The 22,075-nt window shown below is 38.7% G+C and overlaps 1 protein-coding gene across 5 annotated transcripts in view; it reads left to right on the top strand.

Annotated features, from left to right (window-relative positions):
* Positions 1 to 22,075, top strand: part of UNC80 (unc-80 subunit of NALCN channel complex) — a 218,111-nt gene that overhangs the window by 131,594 nt on the left and 64,442 nt on the right. For all 5 annotated transcript variants that reach the window (XM_088842019.1, XM_055398557.2, XM_088842016.1 and 2 more), the window contains 9 exons: positions 7,433 to 7,540; positions 8,895 to 9,033; positions 9,844 to 10,025; positions 10,653 to 10,784; positions 13,443 to 13,629; positions 14,582 to 14,713; positions 16,413 to 16,556; positions 20,769 to 20,869; positions 21,870 to 21,956. In XM_088842019.1, the coding sequence (XP_088698145.1) occupies positions 7,433 to 7,540; positions 8,895 to 9,033; positions 9,844 to 10,025; positions 10,653 to 10,784; positions 13,443 to 13,629; positions 14,582 to 14,713; positions 16,413 to 16,556; positions 20,769 to 20,869; positions 21,870 to 21,956 (1,212 nt within the window). The remainder of the gene's footprint in view (positions 1 to 7,432; positions 7,541 to 8,894; positions 9,034 to 9,843; positions 10,026 to 10,652; positions 10,785 to 13,442; positions 13,630 to 14,581; positions 14,714 to 16,412; positions 16,557 to 20,768; positions 20,870 to 21,869; positions 21,957 to 22,075) is intronic.

Here is a 22,075-nt window from a genome sequence, read left to right as displayed (position 1 = left end):
TGTCACTTCAGTCATGTCTGACTCTGGGCAATACCATAGACGGGAGCTAACCAGGCTCCTCTGTCCCTGGGATTCTCCAGGCAAGAATACTGGAGTGTGTTGCCATTTCCTTGGTGCAAAAAAGACAAGTGCTTTGTCTTCATGTCCTTGAGCAAATATAGACTCTTTTTGTAGGTTTTGTCTTATTTCTACAAATAAATATAAACTCAAAGAGGCATTTTTGATGAGTTGCTATGGTAGGCAGACTAATATCCCCCTAAAGATGTCTGAATTCTAATCCTTGGAACCCTGAATATGTTACCTCACCTGGCAAAAGGGATCTTGCTTGGGTGAATAAGTCAAGAATCATATAATAGGAGATTATCCTGGATTATCCAAGTGGGCCGAACATAGTCAGAGATGGAGTTGTGACAATAGAAGTAGAAGTCAGAGTGATGCAGGGTAGTGAGCCTAGGCAGCCTCTAAGAGTTGGAGAGGACAAGGAAATGAATGATTCCCCCAGAAGGAACACAGCCCTGCCAATCCATTTTCAACTTCTGACCTAGAAAACTGTTAAAATCATAAATCTGTGCTATTTCTTGCCAAAAAGATTGTGGTCATTTTTTATAGCAGTAACAGGAAACTGATACAGTTTTATCTTAAGAAATAAGTAATAAATGGCCCAACTTTTCACTGACAAATAACAGAGTCAAATCAGACTAAAGGAAGCATCTTCGAGAAATGATTACATTTTCTCAGTATTCAGCTGTACTTTCCTGACAATTGGACAGCTGAGCTGGCTGAAGATGAAGACAGTAACAGGGCTGACATGCTCCTGCCAGGGAAGCCCTAAGTTACCCACCTGCCCCCAAGAAGGCATGATGGCCACTGTGTGCTGCCAGCCACATCTACAGCTGTTTCTCGCAAGTGGTTTTGCCAAAAGATTTTTATATAATACCTATTCATCTCAGTAAGCATTCACTGGGCACCTGCTGTTGGCACAATATGAAGCCAGATATTCATGGAGAAACAAAAAATAAGTAAGTAGGAGCAGAGGATCTTTCTACTAAAGAGTTTGTGAGCCAAGTTTGGTAAGGTGGAAGGAAAATGCAAATCAAACTAGAGAATCTAAGCAATAACAAAAATGCACAGTTGAGTTGTATAGCAATTTGAGTGCTTTAGCACTCAAAAAAGGGATTTATTTAATTTAGTTCAGTTCAGTCGCTCAGTCATGTCCAACTCTTTGTGACCCCATGAACCACAGCACGCCAGGCCTCCCTGTCAGTCACCAACTCCCGGAGTTTACCCAGACTCATGTCGATTGAGTTGGTGATGCCATCCAACCATCCCATCATCTGTCCCTCAATCTCTGTCCCCTTCTGCTCCTGCCCTCAATCTTTCCCAGCATCAGAGTCTTTTCAAATGAGTCAGTTCTTTATATCAGGTGGCCAAAGTATTGGAGTTTCAGCTTCAACATCAGTCCTTCCAATGGACACCCAAGACTGATCTCCTTTAGGATGGACCGGTTGGATTGCCTTTCAGTCCAAGGGACTCTCAAGAGTCTTCTCCAGCACCATAGTTCAAAAGCATCAATTCTTCTGCGCTCAGCTTTCTTTATAGTCCAGCTCTTTTTAAATTATGAAAGTACAAGAAAGTGACTTTGGCTAATACAAGAGCTCCTAAAGAAAAATTTGTATATCTTATACATCTCATAAATGTGCTAATTTCCCTTCTGGGATATGACCTTTTAGTGTTTTTTATGAAACATATGTATGACAAAGTATACATCATTTACAATGTACTTTTCAATTCTCACAAATCTGGTGCAGTAGATACTCTTCACCCCATTTTACAGATGAAAACATTGAAGTTAAAAAAGATGGGATTGTCCACAATCCCATGTCCACAATATCTAGAACATATTCAGCTAGCCTTTAGTTTAGGAACATGGATTATCAAAGTCAGGGCTTTTTCAGCTAAACTCTCTTACATCTCATGGTGTTCAGAAAACACAGATTCTAAGGGAAGATCAGGAGGGAAAATTACATAAACTGCTAAATGATGACATAAAAAGAAAAATATATATGTGCATATATTCTTATACATGTATACATATATATGGAGATGTCATTTATGTTTGAAATGTATGTGTATACATACCTATCTATATATTTGTACATATATGTATCGCAAACATAAATGATACTACATCCAAAGAAAACTTATTTAGATAAGTTATCCTTCCTATAAAAACTCCCTTACCTATGTAAGAAAACCTATAAATTATGTTAAAAATTATAAAAATACACCAAACTAAATTAATGTTCATGTTCACCATGTGCATGCTGAGATTTCTTACTTCCATGCCTTTGCTCCATTCATATCTTCACCTGTAATCTATACACAGCTGAACCCAAACATTCTTCAAGATCCAACTCAAGTGCCACCTCCTCCTTGAAACATTTTCTGATTTCCCTAGTGTTCACCACAGGACATACTGCAGGTGGATGATTAATTTCATTTTTTTGTTCCCTTCTTCCTCTAAACTATAATGGTGTTTTATTCTGATTTTCATATTATTCATTCATTAATTCATCCATCAATCCATGTGTCTATTCAACAAATTTTAGACTTTCTGGACCACACTGAGTCCATACTGTGTGCTGGATATAATAATGGCCACAGAGATATGGCACTGTCTCGTATGATGCACACAGTCTAGCTGAAAGACAGAAATTAATCAACTAAGCATCCCTAAGTTGGTGTAAAATTGCAGCAGCAATAAGCACAATAAAGGAGAAAACTCTGTGCTGAGAGATCTTGTGAACGAGGCTTTGAACTTATCGGGGGAGATAAGGCAGTATCTCCAATAAAGTGACAGATGAGTTTTGGCTGAAGGATGCCTAGATGTTTACCGAATACAGAATTCTCCAACCAGAGAGAAGAGGGACCACCAAGGCTGAGGACGAGGTTCAACCTGGTCTGCTCCCTGCCTGCTTGTGCAGCCTCATTATGTACTATGGTTGTCTGTGCTCTTGTCCTCTGAGGCTGTCGGAAGGATTTTAGTCTTTATCCTGTGATAAAGCACTGAGGGCTTTTAAGATCCCTCTGCCTACAAAGTGCTCCTGCTTACATCCCTATTTTTCTTCTGCCACTTAATTATAAAACTTCTCGAGAACTGAGGCAGTCTTACACATTTTGTATCCTCTGTAATACCTAACAGAGAACCTCACTAGAGCGGAGGGACAATAATATTGAATGAGCGAGTGGGCTTTAGGGTTCCAGCGTGTTTCATGAGTGCCCTCCACTTCTGGCCCATGCAGGACAAAGCAGCCTGAAGCAGTGGAAAATGTTACCAACCTTACAGATTGCTCACATTTCTGAAGTGTGAGTGTAAATGAAAGTCACTCAGTCATGTCCAACTCTCAGGAACCCCACGGACTGTAGCCTGCCAGGCTCCAGTGGGTAGCTGTTCCCTTCTCCAGGGGATCTTCCCAACCCAGGGATCGAACCCACGTTGCAGGCAGATTATTTACTGTCTGAGCCACAGGGGAAACTCCACATTTCTGAAAGGGAAAGAAAACAAGGGTAAACGTTCCCTAACCTTAACACCGGAGAAGGCAACGGCAAGCCACTCCAGTACTCTTGCCTAGCAAATCCCATGGACGGAGGAGCCTGGTAGGCTGCAGTCCATGCGGTCGCTACGAGTCAGACATGACTGAGCGACTTCACTTTCCCTTTTCACTTTCACACATTGGAGAAGGAAATGGCAACCCACTCCAGTGTTCTTGCCTGGAGAATCCCAGGGACGGGGGAGCCTGATGGGCTGCCGTCTATGGGGTCACACAGAGTCGGACACGACTGAAGTGACTTAGCAGCAGCAACCTTAACACATTTAAATTAATCATACCAGTGAAGAGCTGAAAAGATGTATTGAGTCTTCAGTGATAAGCATTATATTTCCAAAATGCCAGCCTCCTGTTCAAGCTTTTTCTTTTCATTTTCTCATGATATTTCCATTTGCCTGTTCTGAATTTGTCACATGAATGAACAATGTGCACATTTTCAGAGCCCAAATGAAAACAGAATAGGCCATAAATCAAGACTAAAAGCAGTGGTTCTGAGATTAAAATCAAGACTTAGAGCAATTGGTATTTCATTCCTGTTTCCTTTTTAATCAGTTTTTATGGCAGAATATATTTGTGGCAGCTAGTACATTTTGTAACTCTTCTAACTCTGATCAATATGCTAATCTTCATTTCAGTGCTCAGAACTGAACATTCCATTAGCCTGGTTAGTGCACTTCTAACCTTGTTATATATCACTTTCACCAAAAGGTAAATTCACCAAAGAATTATTTGATTTTTCCTATATATCTGTACCTTGTCTAATGCTGTATTCTAAATAGAGTACATGTTCAATTAGTACTTGCTAATGGAAATGGGAGTGGATAAAACATTTTTTTTTTTCCTTTTCAGTTTAAAAGGAGAGGTAAATAAAAGGTTGGAGAAGGAAATGGTAACCCACTCCAGTATTTGCCTGGAGAATCCCATGGACAGAGAAGCCTGTTGGGCTAGGGTCACACAGAGTTGGACACAACTGAAGTGACTTATCATGCATCATGCAAATAAAAGTTTGTTTGTTGTTATTTACTTGCTAAGTCATGTCTAACTCTTTCTGACTCCATGGACTGTAGCCTGCCAGGCTCCTCTGTCCATGGGATTTTCCAGGCAAGAATACTGGAGTGGGTTACCATTTCCTACTCCAAGGGATCTTCCTGACCCAGGAATCAAACCTGCATTTCCTGCATTTCAGGCAGATTCTTTAACAATGAGCCATCTGGGAAGCCCCTACTAATAACCAATAGATGCCTTCAAAACTAGTCTCCTACAACAAGTTACCAAATCAAAAAGCAACTGATGATAACTTTGTTAGTCTGAATCAGAGTCACACCAGTATAGGACTTCAGGAACCTCACATAATATACTGAAATGCCCCTCACATGTGTACCCATCTTTAATATCTATCTTTTAGGCCCAAACAGGTCACTCAAGGAGAGTTATTAGCTCATCACCCTAGTGTAAAAGCCTTTCCAATTCCCTTCCCTTTCCATTATAACAAACATCCTAATTATCTTGAAGCTGGCAGAACACACCATGCTTAAGTATGCATGCTGGGATACTACATATTTGATACCTGAGAAGCTTAACTTATACCCTCTGTCCCCAGCAGACAGAATTGAACAGAAGTCTACATTTCCCAGAGTGTGAGACAGACAGAAATGTTTGTCCTTTTCCTTCTGAGTATTTTTCTTTATCTGCCTGGTTGAAATTCGCATAAATTAATCAAAAGTATTATTCAGAAGTAACCCTGAAAGGACAAAATGTCCAGCCAAAGGAGAAAGCAATAAAATATTCTAAAAATTCAAAAACCATATTTTAAAATAACTGTAATGACATGGGGAAATCATCATCATAATATCATAATGAAATGAAATGTTTAAAACTGTCATTCTGGATGGGAGTGGAGTTTGGAAGAGAATGGATACATGTGTATGTATGGCTGAGTCCCTTCACTGTTTACTTGAAACTATCACAACATTGTTCATCGACTATACCCCAATACAAAATAAAAAGTTAAAAACCAAAGCTGTGTGCCACATACATAATGTCATCACAGCTTCGCTGTGTAGGGGGACAAAAGTCTGAAAGAAATCAAACAATGACCATCCCTGAGTTGGGTATTATGGAGATTTTGGTTTCTTTCTTCATAGTTTTTCTGTATTTTCCAGGTATTCTGCAATTTGCATGCATTTTTAATAAATAGAATAAAAGCAGAAAGATGCTGCTTTTTGAATACCTTGACTTTTAAAAAAGTAAATCAGCTATACTGCTACATTTATGTGGAAAATGATTGCCATATATGATTTTAGAATAGCTTTAAAATTATATAAAACAGGCATAATATTTATAGTATATATTGCTTTTACTTTCACAAGGGGAAAAAAAGCAACCCAGAATTTCTTTCCCCAAATGATATGTGTTCCCAAGTATATGCCTCCACTTTTTTTTAATCTTTAGAAAACACAGTGAGAACTCTGATTCATTTGTTTCCAAGTAGATTCATTTAAAAGTTCATTCCATACCAGTCACATAATAGATGCATTGTCTTGGGTCTTTTTGTCAGTTTTGAAAGACTTTCTTGGAACATGCATGTAGTTTCAGCTTTGCTTTTTCTTTCAGAATATTTCCATCTGTAACACTGTGAGTAAGGTAATTTGCCTCCAATAAAATAAATTAAAAAAAAAACACACTGTGAAACTCTGTTCAAAAATTCTTAAGGAGTTCATTTTTTTTCCCTTGGCACTGAAGGAGAGAGTGTTTCATTGACATGGCACTGGAAAAACAAACGAGCCCTTATACTGTGCAAAGGGATGGATTCCCTTTTTGCACAGCCTGGAGTGCAAAAATAGGAGCCATCAGGACTCAGGATAAATAAACAAGGGCCTGCCAACATCAGAGTGACCATCCTCCCAGCTGCTCTGTCCACTCCATTCCTTGTCATGTAGAGAGTCAGGGAAAGAAACTGTCTCCTCTGTGTGAGTGCTAATGAGTCAGGGCCATTTTACCCTGGTTGAGAGGATGGTTTGAAATAAGAGCTGCTGTCTCATATAGACAAATATGATTTAAAAATAAAAACACTTTACCTGGATGATAGATGATTATGAACTCATATTTCCTCGATGGGTCTTTTTACTTTTCACTTCCTAACACTTCCCTGTGAAATATTTTCTCTCAATTGATTGACTTGTAGCATCCAACCCTTTAGAGGGACTATTAGAGGGAGTGGATTTTAACTCACAATATTTAAAAAGATTTGTGCTTTTAATAGCTTGGTGGAAATATAATTAGCCCTGAAATGGAAGTCGGGAGAGCCTGTCCTTTCCTTATTCTGCCAATAACCAGCTTTGCAGTTTGGTCAAGCTACTCTATGGGCTTCCCAGGTGGCACTAGTGGTAAAGAACCCACCTGCCAGTGCAGATTAGACGTAAGACACACCAGTTTGATCCCTGGATCCTGGAGAAGGGAATAGCAATGCACTCTAATATTCTTGCCTGGAGAATCCCATGAACAGCAGAGCCTGGTAGGCTACAATTCGTAGGGTCTCACAGAGTTGGACACTACTGAAGTGATTTAGCACAGCAAGCTACTCCTCCTCTCTGGATCCTGATCTCCCCAGTGGTAAAAGAGGAGTTTGTTGCTAAACATCTCTAAGTGCCCTTTTCATAACACACTTAACTGCTTTTATCGCTTTCAGAAAGTAAAGACCCATGAAAAGGCCTTAAATCTTCTGTTGAGTTAGAAGTGGTTATCTGGAAAATTGGGGGAAAACAGCATTGCCGGTTTTTAAGTGTGCATAACACTCTTTGTCATCTATCTCATGTTCTTCCCAGTGCTCAGATAAATCATGCCTGAGGACACCTTCTCTGAAGAAGAGAGTTTCAGATGCCAACCTGGAGGGGAAGAAGGACTCTGGAATGCTGAAATACATCAGACTACAGGTATTAATACATGGTTTAAAAACATTCATGAAGCAGGAATAGGGAGGGAACTTCAGATATCCTTATTACTAACGTGTGGAAAAGACCCTGATGCTGGGGAAGATTGAGGGGAGGAGAAGAAGGGTGCAACAGAAGACGAGATGGTTGGATGACATCTTTGACTCCATGGACATGAGTTTGAGCAAACTCCAGGAAATAGTGAAGGACAGGGGAGCCTGACGTGCTGCAGTCCATGGGGTTGCAAAGGGTTGGACATGACTGAGCGATTGAACACAACAAAAGTTTGGGATATACAATGCCAATTGGCACAGTGTTGGCATAACAGCCCCCTTTAATTTGGTGAGAAAAAGTGCTCCCAAGTGTGCAAGAAAAAAATCCCTTCTTGCTGGACAGTCAGCTTCCATAAAGACAGGGAAGCTTGGCTAGAACCAAGATTCTTTCCACTCTAGTGGAGCCAGCTTGCCACCAATGTGTGGTAGCGATGCACACAGGTCTTGGAATGAGACAATCTGGGTGCAGACCCTATACCTGCTGCTCTGGCTCTGGGACCTTGGGCAAATTAAGTTAATTTCTCTTAGTTTTAGTTGCTTGATCTCTAAAATGGGGATTTTAACACTGGACCCATTTCAAAGGATCATTGCATGAATTAAAAGAGATAGTACACTTACCTACTTATCTAAGGCTTCACAAAGTTATATTGTTATTACAACCTAAACTCTAAATCATAATACATTTTCCAGGGGAAGAGAGAAAAAAAAATCATGTTTTTCTAGAAAGTGTTTTAAATGATGGCTAAAGACAGACTTACCCCAAACTGACATTTTTACCTCAATTATTTAAAATAATGGATTAAATAGTATTTTGTGGGCAACCTGGACTAATAACCACACTTTATAATATTTTGAAGGAGAAATACCATCCAAGTTCACTGGCTTAGAAAACTAACTTTCTGAATGGAACTCCTTTATAAATTAGAGGCTGCTCACAGTTTTCAGTGGAAATCAGTCCAAATAGGAAGGAAAATAAGATGCTGTGAAGGTCCACCAGGACTTTTAACACAAAGATTTACTGACTGAAATCCTTTTTTCTCAGAGAGCTGTACTTATTCTCCAGTTTATTCCCTAGGTGGTTACAAATTACTTTTGTAGTGAAAGTGTTATAAAATAATATAATTTGGGACAATTATACATCAACTAATAGGGTATAAAGCTTACTTACTATACATCATGCCAGATATGTTCCCACTTTAAAAAGTATTTAAGGAAAGCAGAGAGAGAAGTGACACAACTTTCAAGAGGAGAACAACAACCAGTGTCTTCGATGGTTTTAAGACATCATTTCCATTTTTCTGCAGGTGATGAGCCTGTCGCCTGCTCCCTTATCTCTACTGATAAAGGCCGCACCAATTCTGACAGAGGAGATGTATGGAGACATCCAACCAGCTGCCTGGGAGCTCCTGCTCAGCATGGATGAGCATATGGCGGGGGCGGCAGGTAAAGATAGGCTACCCACAACCCTGGTCCTGCTGCCATTCATCCCAGCGTCTCAACATGAGCAAGGCACATTCATTCCATCTTCACACTGAGGTCACATTGGTAGCAGTGGCTGGACCTCTAAACAGAGCTGAGCACTAAAGGGAAACAGGCCTAGGCTCTCTGTATACACTTTTCATGTCCCTGTGTAGTCTGCACAAAGGCAGCATATCTTTTCCATCGAGTCGGTGATGCCATCCAGCCATCTCATTCTCTGTTATCCCCTTCTCCTCCCACCCCCAATCCTTCCCAGCATCAGAGTGTTTTCCAGTGAGTCAACTCTTCGCATGAGATGGCCAAAGTATTGGAGTTTCAGCTTTAGCATCGAGTCTACCTTTTGAATTTTATTGTTAATATAACTAATGTAAGTTTAATGGACATTTTTATGTACCATCCTAGGGTTACTCTGAGATGACTCTAGACATTTCCTAAAAAGGATATTTCAGCATGTAATTTCCTTTTTTCATTAGCTTCCTCTGACATTCACTTTTCACTGTGAGCCAAGGAAAACGTTGCTTAAAATGAGATTTCTACTGCAAAGTCATGCTGTCACTGCCCTCACACCAGATATTAGAAGATTGTGGGTGGTACAAATGATGGTGCCTGGTTTCCAGTGGCTGAAACAGGGTTTTCTTTGGCTAGTGCTGGTGGCCTGGCTGTATAGCTCAGTAGTCGTTTTCAAGAGACAGAAGCAGTTTCCTCCTTCCCCTCATCCCCAGGAATCATAAAACTTAAAAGATGTGTAGCTGATGGATTGTTGACTGTCTTTAGCGGCCATGTTCCTGTTGTGTGCGGTGAAAGTCCCCGAGGCCGTGTCCGATATGCTGACGTCGGAGTTTCACCATCCAGAGACTGTGCAGAGACTGAACGCCGTCCTTAAGTTCCACACACTCTGGAGGTTTCGCTATCAGGTCTGGCCCCGGATGGAAGAGGGAGCACAGCAGATTTTTAAGGTGAGGGATACTTCTGGGATAATCCCATGGACAGAGGAGCCTGCGGGCTACAGCCCATAGAGTTGCGAAGAGTACGACATGACGGAGTGTTCGTGCACACGTGTGTGTGTGCGCGCGCACACACACACACACACACACACTTCTCACATGGGAATTAGATTAGCAAACCCAACCCAAGGTTTATTTCAATCCTGCAACTACAAATCCACAGTGTATGGCCCAAGAGATGCTGCTTTTTACCCCTTCTCTGGTTTTGTAAGTAAACCTAACTCCAATATGAATGAATTCTTGTTCTTAAAAAGATTAAAATATACAGAAAGGTAAAGTAAGAATATCAAGTTTCTATAAACCTCAAGATCACAGTAACATCCCTAGAGGTAAGCACATAAAACTTGCAGACATTTTACTATATATACATAGATGTTTTTGAAGGATGGGGTAATTAACACAAATAGAGATCATACAGTTGAAACCCTTCATTTTTATTAATGGGTAAACTGAGGCCCAGAGATATTCATCCTGTGCTTTGTAACAGCCTGTGCTCTGTAAGATTATTTCATGATTTTACTTCAGACTCAATCTAGTTTATTTCCCATCTTACTTCATTCCTCTGGTATCAACTAACAGATCCCACCTCCCAGTATAAATTTCACTCTGCCATCACCAGTGCTTGGAATGCCATCCGTCCCAATGTTTGACCCTCCCTGGGTCCCTCAGTGCAGCGGGAGTGTCCAGGACCCCATTAATGAAGACCAGTCTGTGAGTAATGGACTTTTCCTTTCTCGTATTTTCAGGTTCCATGGTGTACTTGTAAGAGAGAAGAGCGATGAGTGTGAGAGACAATGTGTTCTTGTCATCAGAATATAATAACACAGAAGAACAGCCACAAAAGTTCTTTAGTTCTTCTGAAATAGAATAAAGGGAACTAACTTCTGGGGTGAGCATTTGCAGACCTGCAAGCCAAGACAGTTTGTTCTATAATTCAAAGCAGCAGCCGCCTTATAAAGCTATGAAAACAATTAGGCACTGATTTCCTAGCCCAAGTTAGCACTTTTGCTGCTGTTTATTACAGAACAATTTATTTAACCTATATATGCTATCCAAGGTGCTTCCCTGGTAGCTCAGATGGTAAAGAATCTGCTTGCAATGCAGGAGATCTGGGTTCTATCCCTGGGTTGGGAAGATCCCCTGGAGAAGGACATGGCAACCCACTTCAGTATTCTTGCCTGGAGAATCTCCGTGGACACATGAGCCTGGTGGGGTCGCAAATAGTCGGACATAACTGAGTGACTGAGCATGGCACAGCACGCTATCCAAAAGTGAACGATATTGACCCTGGATGAATAAGAAAAAGAACTGAGTTGGCTGCTCTTATTTTCCTTATTTGTACCTTAGTCTGTTTTTCATCTTGTTGATCATCAGTATCATCATCACAAACATCACTCAGAGACCTCAGTGCATCCTATTCTAATTTATCACTGCTCTATGTAATGTAATTAATAAACAGTTAACTTTCAAACACAGTCTATTTATAAACAAGAACCAAGAATATGTGCCCTTTGAAAAAAATGAATCTTTAAAATACGCCTTTTTCACATGTTACATAGCATTTTTCTAAATTTCAAGAGTAATGTAGAAAATTTTGGAAAGTAAAGCAAAAAATAAAGAACATATCTCTATACACAAATTCATGATTATTTCCTTGCCTAGTTTCCCATGAGATTTAGGGCAATCAATATGTGAATATTAAAGATTTTTGATAGATCTCACAAAATATTCCCAGGAAATTGTACCGTTTTACTCTCATACAGCAGAATGGGAAAGCATCTTCCTTTTCAAATTAACTAGTGTTATCTTTTAATGCCACGTTGAACAGCAAAAAAACAAAGTTATTGGTTTTTTTATTCACACATCATTAGAAAGTTTGTTGAATATATGATGTGAGGTTGTATATTTTTGCATGTCACATATATTTCAGAAAATATAGCCTTCTGTAGTTTTCTTTGGAGAACTGTTTATTTGAATTTGTTACCCATAAGAATATTTTTATTTTAATTCTTCTGCATACGCTACCTTCATATTTCATGGTTTTGTGCCAAAAATAAAGGCACACTTGGTTCTTCCTCACATATGTAGTAACTGCAGCATCTGAACCACTGGTATAAAGATCTTTAGGTTTTCTCCCATACATGTGATGGAATCATTTGCGTCAAATCCATCCTCTCTCCCAAGTTCACAGTGAATTTCAAGCCAAGTCCTCTGATTCTATATTTAGTTCTCTTCTCCTTATTCCACGATTCTCACCTTATCTTATTATAATCAACCAGCTTGACCCCTGACTCTGAAAATGAATTGCCATGTGGCCCATCAATGCCCTTAATTGCTGTTATGTCATTCATTATAGAAAACCTTTAGTCTTATGTTAAGACATTGCATAAAGGGAGCTTTAATGACTATAGTCCTTCAGAAGAGTGACCAACACCCCTTGTCTGTCTCTTAAATCCTACAGACCACAGGCCAACAAAGAGATGTAGAGTTGCTACTGTACATAGACATCAGACTGGTAGTGGAGAACGTCAGTGATCACTTCCCTGTTCTGACACCAATGGCTTTATCCCTAGAGCTCTTGGAATTTGTCTCAGCATAAGCGTCATGATTAAGACAAGCAGAATGACCACTTTGCGGAGTGAATCTTGTCTCCTTTATTGTTTCTTATCTATTATGATTTTGCTGCTCGTAAACAGAGTCAGATTTTACATTCAACCTTAGTAACACTACCAACTCATAATTTCCATTCAGTTGCTTTGTTTCTAAAAATATTGCTAAGTACTTATAGTGTGCCACTGTATTTCTTTGAATATTTATTATTATATATTGTTAATATTATTTACTATTAATATTTCTAAATAGTACTTACAGTGTGGTAGATACATAAGATACAAAAATGGAATAAATTTCATAATTAATTGTTTATATGAAACATAGATCTCTTTCCTCCTCCTTCCCATGGCTCTGACTTTCTCTTTTATTAACCTTACAAAATAAACGTCCTTCATTTAAAACTAGTTTGAGAAATTTTGGTAAGAAACAGAGTAGTAAAAATGTTTCTTTGATGTCAGTGTTTAAAGAGTGAATCATTGATCTTTTATCCTAAAAGTGAAAAAGAAAAAGACTGTTTTGAGAAATCTTAAACATCTTTGAAGAATTATTCAGACTGAATGAAAAAGAATAGCTTAGTTATACACAGCCTGGAACCTTGGTAGAAAAAGAAACAAATAAACAACATGAAACTAGATCAGGACGCCCCAACATTTCCTGAGAACAAAGTACCACATCTGTGTCATTCAGTAGGCCACTCTTGTCTGTGACCATGCAGAAGAGTTGCTAGTAAACAAACTTGCCTTCATGTCTCCATAGAAATCCTTTTCAGCCCGGGCTGTGTCCCGTTCCCATCAAAGGGCAGAACACATCTTAAAGAACTTGCAACAGGAGGAAGAGAAGAAGCGTCTTGGTCGAGAAGCCAGCCTCATCACCGCCATCCCTATCACCCAGGAGGCTTGCTACGAGCCCACCTGCACACCCAACTCAGAGCCAGAGGAAGAAGGTGCCTCTACACACTGGACTTCTTGGAGGGTTGGGTCACAGAAAAGGGAAAGGACTTGCTTTAAAATAAACTGACAGTTTTATGTGACTTGAGGTGATAAGCTCCCTCTCTCTCTCACTTACCTCCTGACACTATTTAAAGAAAGAGAAAAATTGTCTTTTTCTAAATGTTTAGAGCTGGCCCACTTATGGAGGAGGACATTAACCACACTGAATGAACTAATATGATAATGGATCAGACAGTGACTATGATTCAGGCAACAGCTGAACCCAGAGTGTGTGCTAAAATACATTCAATCAGTCTTTCATCATTAAAAATGGGGTCAGTCCATTCGCTTTCAGCCTTCACAAGTACTGGCAGTTTGTCAGAAAATGATTTATGGGGACTTCTCGGGCTGTCCAGTGGTTAAGACTCTACGCTTCCAACGCAGGGGGTGTGGGTTTGATCTCTGGTCAGGGAAATAAGATCCCACATGCTGCATGGCCAAAATATCTCTGTGTGTGTGTGTGTGTGTGTGTGTGTGTGAATACATATCAATAATGGAGAAGGAAATGGCAACCCACTCCAGTATTCTTGCCTAGAAAGTCCCATGAACAGGGGATCCCAGCAGGCTGCAGTCCATGGGGTCACAAAGAGTCAGGCATGACTGAGTGACTAACACACACACATATATCAATAAAAATGGAAAAAAGTAACTAAAGACAAAAAATTGTAAAGAAAATAATTTATGAACCATTCTAAATTCAGTGATTTTCCACCCTGCTTTTGTGAAATTTGGAGGAGGAATTTTCTGTCATTCTTTCTGTGTTTTTTCCTTTCCTGAGTACACTCTAAATCATTTAAGCCTTATGTTCTGAGAGCTATATACACTTCGATGTAAGTACAAGTGTAATTGTGATGATAACTTTGTTGTTACAAAACCAAAGTTCACGTTCCCTTTTTTCTTTGCCAGTAGAAGAAGTCACCAATCTGGCATCTCGTCGACTGTCTGTGAGTCCGTCCTGTACCTCCAGCACTTCCCACAGGAATTACTCCTTCCGCCGAGGATCAGTCTGGTCAGTGCGTTCAGCCGTCAGTGCTGAAGGTGTGTCCTCTTACAAATGTGTCCTTTATTCCTTATGTGTTTGAAACAATTTCATGACTTCATTACACTGTTTTCATTAAATAACTTGCTTCTTGATTTGAAGTTCTGAAAAGATACATTGAGTGGTATTCTAAAAAAAAAAATTGTTGATTTAATCCAACAATAAGTAAATACTGTCCTTGATAAGTTGGTTCTATTTTAATTACATTAATGTAATCATATTGCTGAGAGTTTAGTAAAACATTATTCTAGGCAGTTTTCAACCCTGACTACACATTGCAGTCAACCAGGGAGCTTTTTTAAAATGCCCAAGTCACACCCAAGATCAAATCAGAATCTCTAAGGGTAGACTCACCACCTCAGTGTTTTTAAAATCTACTCAGGTGATTTCAATGTGCAGCTAAGACTCAGCAGGATGCTTTAGGATGCTGTTCTGGAATAACAATCAAAGAACAAAGCTCATGCCACTCCTGTAATGAAATCTGATTCCAGAGGAGAAATGTGATGCTCTTCAGGTCCAAGAATTTATAAACTATGCCTCTCTAATGATGAGGAACTGTCTGGGACTCAGTGCTTCATGATTATACAGATTTCATCACTGATTTATGAAGTCATCAAAAGTTACACAGAAACCAGTTGTTCTCAACCCTTTATTGCACAGCCTTGGAAAACTTCAAAAATGACCAATGCTAACTAATCACAACTTATAGGACTGGGGCCCAAAGATACCTAAATTTTTTATAGCACCTTTACTGAGGTATAATTTACATACCATAAAATTCACCCTTTTGAAGTATGTAATGCAATTGGTTGATAGTATATTTGTAGAGTTTGCAACTGTCACTGCTACTCAATTTCAGAATATTTTCATTATCCCCAAACAGGGATACCTTATACCCATTAGTAGTCACTCATCCACCAGTTTTTCCCACCCCAAAAAGTAGTCTACTTTCTATTTCTATGGATTTACCTATTCAGCACATTTTATAGGAATGGAACCATACAGTACATGGCCTTTTGTGACTAGATTCTTTCACTCAGCATAATATTTTCAAGGTTGATCCATTTGTCACATGTATCAGTTCTTCATTCCTTCTTATCACCAAATAATATTCCATTGTATGGATACACCACATTTTGTTGATCACTTCATCAGTTACTGGACATTTGTGTTGTTTTCATCTCAGTTATTATGAATTATGATGCTATGAGAAGTTATGTGTAAGTTTTGTGAGGAATACTGTCAAGGTACTTCAAAAGTTTCTGTATCATTTTATATTCTTACCAAAAAGTATGAAGGCTTCAGTTGTTCCATACCCTTGAAAAGAGGCAGTAATCTTGCAAATGAAGAAAAAAGTTGGAAAACTCACATTTCCTAATTTCAAAACTTACTACAAAGCTGCAGTAATCAAGATTGTGTGGTGTTGACTTGAGGATTGATATACAGATCAACGGCATAGGTTATGACCAGAAGTAAACCATTACATGTATGTCAATTTCATGTTTAAAAAGGGTACCATGAAACTTCAATGGGGAAAGAATAGTCTTTTCAACAAATGATGCTGTGACAACTAGATGTCTACACACATCAAAAAGCATTCTATAGGTAGGCCTTGACTGAGAAATGTTGTTACGTTAGAATGTTCTGAGAATGTACTTAGTACTGAGAAAAGCTTCCCGGTTACGTCTCCCTCTTCAGATGAGGAACACACCACCGAACACACGCCCAACCACCACGTGCCTCAACCCCCACAGGCTGTGTTCCCAGCATGTATCTGTGCAGCCGTGCTCCCCATTGTCCATCTGATGGAGGACGGTGAGGTGCGAGAAGATGGAGTGGCAGGTATGGCTTTGACTGGTAAAACCATCTAGTAAATACTTGAGGTATTCATCTGACAAAGGACAGTTGGATGCTCTTGAAGACATGAACCTTTGGCCACACGTGGAGTTCTTTTATGCACATGTTATAATTACAGATTTGCTATATACTGAACTAACGCTGTCACTTCCTCCACTTTCTCTTCTCATAAACTTTATGACCAAGAAATTGCATTTAAAATGTGTAGTTTGGTCCAGGAGTGTTGTTTATGCCCAGAGAACAGAGCAACGCTTATTTGACCACATAGGAACCAAATAGTGATTTTAGCCACCTTAGAAATCTTAGTTTTGGGCTTGACATCATTAATACCATCTTTCTCAATTGATTGCCTTTTCAGAGGTAGTATCTATAGTGAATAGCTATAAAATGAAATAATAAATGAGGGGGAAAGCTGATAGCCAAAGAATTGATGCTTTTGAACTGTGATGCTGGAGAAGACTCTTGAGAGTCCCTTGGACTGCAAGGAGATCCAACCAGTCCATTCTAAAGGAGATCAATCCTGCGTGTTCATTGGAAGGACTGATGCTAAAGTTGAAACTTCAATACTTTGGCCACCTAATGCGACGAGTTGCCTCACTGGAAAAGACTCTGATGCTGGGAAGGGTTGGGGTGGGAGGAGAAGGGGACGACAGAGAATGAGATGGCTGGATGGCATCACCGACTCGATGGACATGAGTTTGAGTGAACTCCGGGAGTTGGTGATGGACAGGGAGGCCTGGCGTGCTGTGATTCATGGGGTCGCAAAGAGTCGGACACGACTGAGGACTGAACTGAAAGATGAGTTACATTTGTGACAGATAACAGATTAATATTATTTTTTTAAAAACCTTTATAACTTAATAATGACTTTTTTAAACCCCAATAGAGAAGTGGACAAAGAATATAAACACACAATCCAATGGCCAATAACATCTGTATATAACACTGTTGTTTAAAACAACAATGAAATCTTACTTTTAATATAAAAAATTACAAGGATTATTTTAAATGAAAATATGCATAGTTGGTAGATATTCAGAGAAAAGAGCATTATCACACCTTGGTGATGGCAGTAAAAATCTAATACAAGCATCTTGAAACAGTGTCACAGTGTGCATCATAAAAGCCTTTAAAGTGTGAACACCCTTTGACACAGATTTTGATCTCTAGCAATTTCCTAAGGCAGTATTGAGGGGTGAATAAAGGGTTATATAGAATACTGAACATTGAACATATTAGAAAGAACAAATATTTGAAAATAATTTTAATATCTGATAATAGGATATTAGTTCATTGTGGTATTTCCAAATGACAGCATTCTGTGCACATTAGAAATAATATTCTAGAAAAATATTAATACAAAAAGTGTTCAATTTATTGCTAATGAAAAATGTGAGTACCTAAGAGTATTTTCTATACAATATTATTTAAAGACACATGTAAATATATATTTCATGTGTATGAAAAAACATACTCTGAAATGTTTATAGTTGTTTTGAAGAAGAGAGTGAAAAAGCTGGCTTAAAACTCAACATTCAGAAAACTAAGATTATGGCACCTGGTCCCATTACTTCATGGCAAATAGATGGGGAAACAGTGAAAACAGTGACAGATTTTATTTTCTTGGGCTCCAAGATCATGGCAGATGGTAACTGCAGCCATGAAATTAAAAAACACTTGCTCCTTGCAAGAAAAGCTATGATAAACCTATACAGCATATTAAAAAGCAGAGACATCACTTTGCCAACAAGGGTCCATCTAGTCAAAGCTATGGTTTTTCCAGTAGTCATGTATGGATATGAGAGTTGGATCATAAAGAAGGCAAAGTGCTGAAGAATTGATGCTTTTGAACTGCGGTGTTGGAGAAGACTCTTGAGAGTCCCTTGGACTGCAAGGAGATCCAACCAGTCCATCCTAAAGAGACTCAGTCCTGAATATTCACTGGAAGGACTGATGCTGAAGCTCCAATACTTTGGCCACCTGATTCAAAGAGCCGACTAATTAGAAAAGACCCTGATGTTGGGAAAGATTGAAGGCAGGAGGAGAAGGAGATGACAGAGGATGAGATGGTTGGATGGCATCTCTGACTCAATGGACTTGAGTTTGAGCAAGCTCTGGGAGATGGTAAAGGAAGGGAAGCCTGGCATGCTGCTGTCCATGGGCTTGCAAAGAATAAGACACGACTGAGTGACTAAACAACAACAAGACATGTCTTATTCTCCTCCTTGTATTTTTCTGCATTTTTTCATGTTGTAAGCATTAAATGCCTTCCTTAATGATCAGAATAAAAATAGTGTTATAGTTTTGCAACCAATTTCAACCTAACAAAAACCTGCATTGATTTTAATTATTTATGAAGCTACATGAGAGCTAAAGCTTATTTTGCATATCTCTTGTTAATATTATTTATAAAGCTCAGTTTTAACTGGATGGTTAGCTTCTGAAGCAAAAAAGATGGTATAATTAATTTAAAATATAGCCTGAAAAATAAATTCATGCTAAATTTTATATTCCTAGTTTAGAAAATTGAACTAAACTATTTAAACTGAAGATCATCTATTTCTTCACTACTCACTTTTACCCACCTGCTTTCTTAGCCTGGGCACTTCCAGGCAGTCTTAGCTGACTACCTTCCCCAAAGAAGTAGCACTTTTTCTTTCACATTAGAAATAATTATTGATTCCTAAGCCATCCTCATTAGAAGTGGGAACCTTAACTATTACTGGCTCAACTATGTCATCTTTTTGAAGGAGTTATTATTGAAAGCATTTATGTGAACAATATAAGGTCAGGTCTAATTCATATGCATTCTAAACAAAAACATATTTTCTAAAACCCAAAGTATTACATTAAAAGTTTCTCCATACAGCAAACAATGAAATAGGACTTTAATAAATACTTAACCACTGTTAATATTAGGATGATTTCCAAAACAAAGATTCATAACTGTATTCTTGTTTATTAAGGTATAGTTGACTTATAACATTGTGCTAGTTTTAGATTTGCAACATAAACATTTGATGTATGTATATATTGCAAAATGAATACCACAGTAATTTTACTTAACATTCATCTCCACACATATTTACAATGTTTTTTATGATGAGAACTTTTAATATCTATTCCTTAACAGCTTTCAAATATACAGTATAGTACTGTTAAATATAATCATCATGCTGTACATTTCTAGGATTTATTTATCTTAGAACTGGAAGTTTGTAATCTTTGACCACCGTCACTCAGCCCAGTGCCCACCCCCGCCTCTGGTAACCAGTCTGTTCTCTGTATCCACGAGTTTGGGTTTTTCTTACATTCCACATGTAATTGAAATCATGCATTTGTCTTTCTCTGTCTGACTTCTTTCACTTTGCACAACACTCTCAAAGTCCATCCATAATGTTGTTAAGTGGGAGAATTTCCTTCTTTTTAAGCTTGAATGATATTCCATTGTCTATCACAAATACATTCTTTAGAGAAGCAATGCTAGTATTTAAAGACCATCCTATACACTTTTGTCACCTTTTCTTTATAGGCTAAAGTGTTCAGAAACAACAACAAAAAGAACAATACTTACCTTCAATAGAAAAAGGGTTCATAGAACTCTGTAAGGCAAAAATTTTAGAGAAACCAATTAAAACTTAGAAATTATTTGAACACTATATCTGTAAGGTCGAAATGGCCCAATGATGTTAAATAAAAGAACCCAGACGCCAAATAGATAATGTAACAGGCTTTAATGGCTAGGCGCCGCAGGCGGGATTCCCGGACCTAACTGGGCGAGGTCGGGGAAGTCCGCGCTGAACAAAGGCAAGAGGCAACTTACATAACTTTAGGCAAGATTTGGAGTGGTGGTCCCTCATAGGGCAGTTAGCCGGGGGGCAAGACCGGGTTGGTTGCCCGGTCTGCTCAAGGTTGTGCTGACGCAGCGGAATAGTTCTTGCTGTTTCTGGGCAGAATGCTGTTTCTGGACAGGAGGTTAGGAAGGGGAGGTTAGGAGAGGGTTGATTTCTACCGGGACACTCCAGTAGTGGGGGAGGGAATGACAGAATAGAGCACAATAGTCAGAGGCCGGTGGGACTTTTTCCCGGGAAGAGGGGGAGGAGAAGTCCAACAATGGCCACTGAGGTCTGACCTTACAATATCTAATAGATTTATGTCCATTTAAAATGAATGTTCAATTTATTTTCTCTTCTAAAGTGAGTGCTGTGGCCCAGCAAGTCTTATGGAATTGTCTAATTGAAGATCCATCAACAGTTCTTCGACATTTTCTGGAAAAACTGACCATCAGCAACAGACAAGTAAAATCTTCTGTGTTTATAGTAGCTATGTGTGTGAACATGGTTAAACAGCAAGCAGTGAACTTTATTGTGATATTCATGCAACACTGGCTGACACATAACCAAGAAGTACTTTGGATAATGATAATAATGAACATATTAAACTTTGCTGTTTTCTTTTGAATTTCCCCATTAACTGATGTCTCCATATGTGTATGGTACACTGCTAGTAATGACCGTAAGATACTGAAAGATTCTCAGTCTTTTAAACAAAGATTAAATTCAGTTTAATGTTTTCAGTGTTGAGTACATTTACGGAATTCTGATTGGTTGGTAGTATGTGATACAGGTAATATTATTAGTGTATGTTGAAACTCTCCTTTAATCAAGAAATTTAACTTACCAGTTCACCCGATAAGAAGATTATGTCAAAGAAAAGTAGCTTTCTGAGCAATGACAAAATACACCAATAATTATAAATTGTTTCTTCATTTCTATATTATTATTCCGTTTGCTGGACAATTAAGTTTAGTTTCTGAAAGGAAGGTCAATTATAAACATCTACCTAGGAAACAGAACTATGAAGTTTACTAAACCTAATTTGTTAATAGTTTCTTAAGCTAGGTCCTCCTCACATTTTCATCACACCGGAAAGCTATAGTAAATAGAGTTGACTAAATATACAGCTTTCCTGTGCTTTGCCTGTGACCTATATAGTCAGTCTTAGTTTTTATTTTTTAAAAATATCTGACTATTGCGGACATGACTAGAGCAACTTAGCAGCAGCAGCAGCAGCAGACTATTGCCTAGTAACTTCATATGCTAGCTTCTAGGAGAAGGTGTTACAGTTGACTTAAATAATTTAACAAGCATCACAAATACTATATTAAAATGCTGAACATAAGAGAAATCAACATGTGGGCAAAAGTAAGAAAAATTCCCCCACCTTGCTTTTGAAAAAGTTAATATTATTTCCTACAACATGGAGCTGAATGAGACATAGACTCTGTTGCTCTTTCAGGATGAGTTAATGTACATGCTGCGCAAACTGCTCCTGAATATTGGAGACTTTCCTGCTCAGACGTCTCACATCCTATTCAACTACTTGGTGAGTTTCACCTCCAGTAGGTTATAAATGTTCATTTCCAAGTAAGACGCAAAAATGCGAGAAAAAGGTCTTAGGGGATTTTTTTCAAATAAATTTTCATTAACTGTGTGCCTTAAGTT

The sequence above is a fragment of the Moschus berezovskii genome, chromosome 2, assembly GCF_049115385.1.
Source record: "Moschus berezovskii isolate FMDL1 chromosome 2, NW_MosBer_1.0, whole genome shotgun sequence".
NCBI lineage: Eukaryota > Metazoa > Chordata > Mammalia > Artiodactyla > Moschidae > Moschus > Moschus berezovskii.
This window is presented reverse-complemented; position numbering and strand designations above follow the sequence as displayed.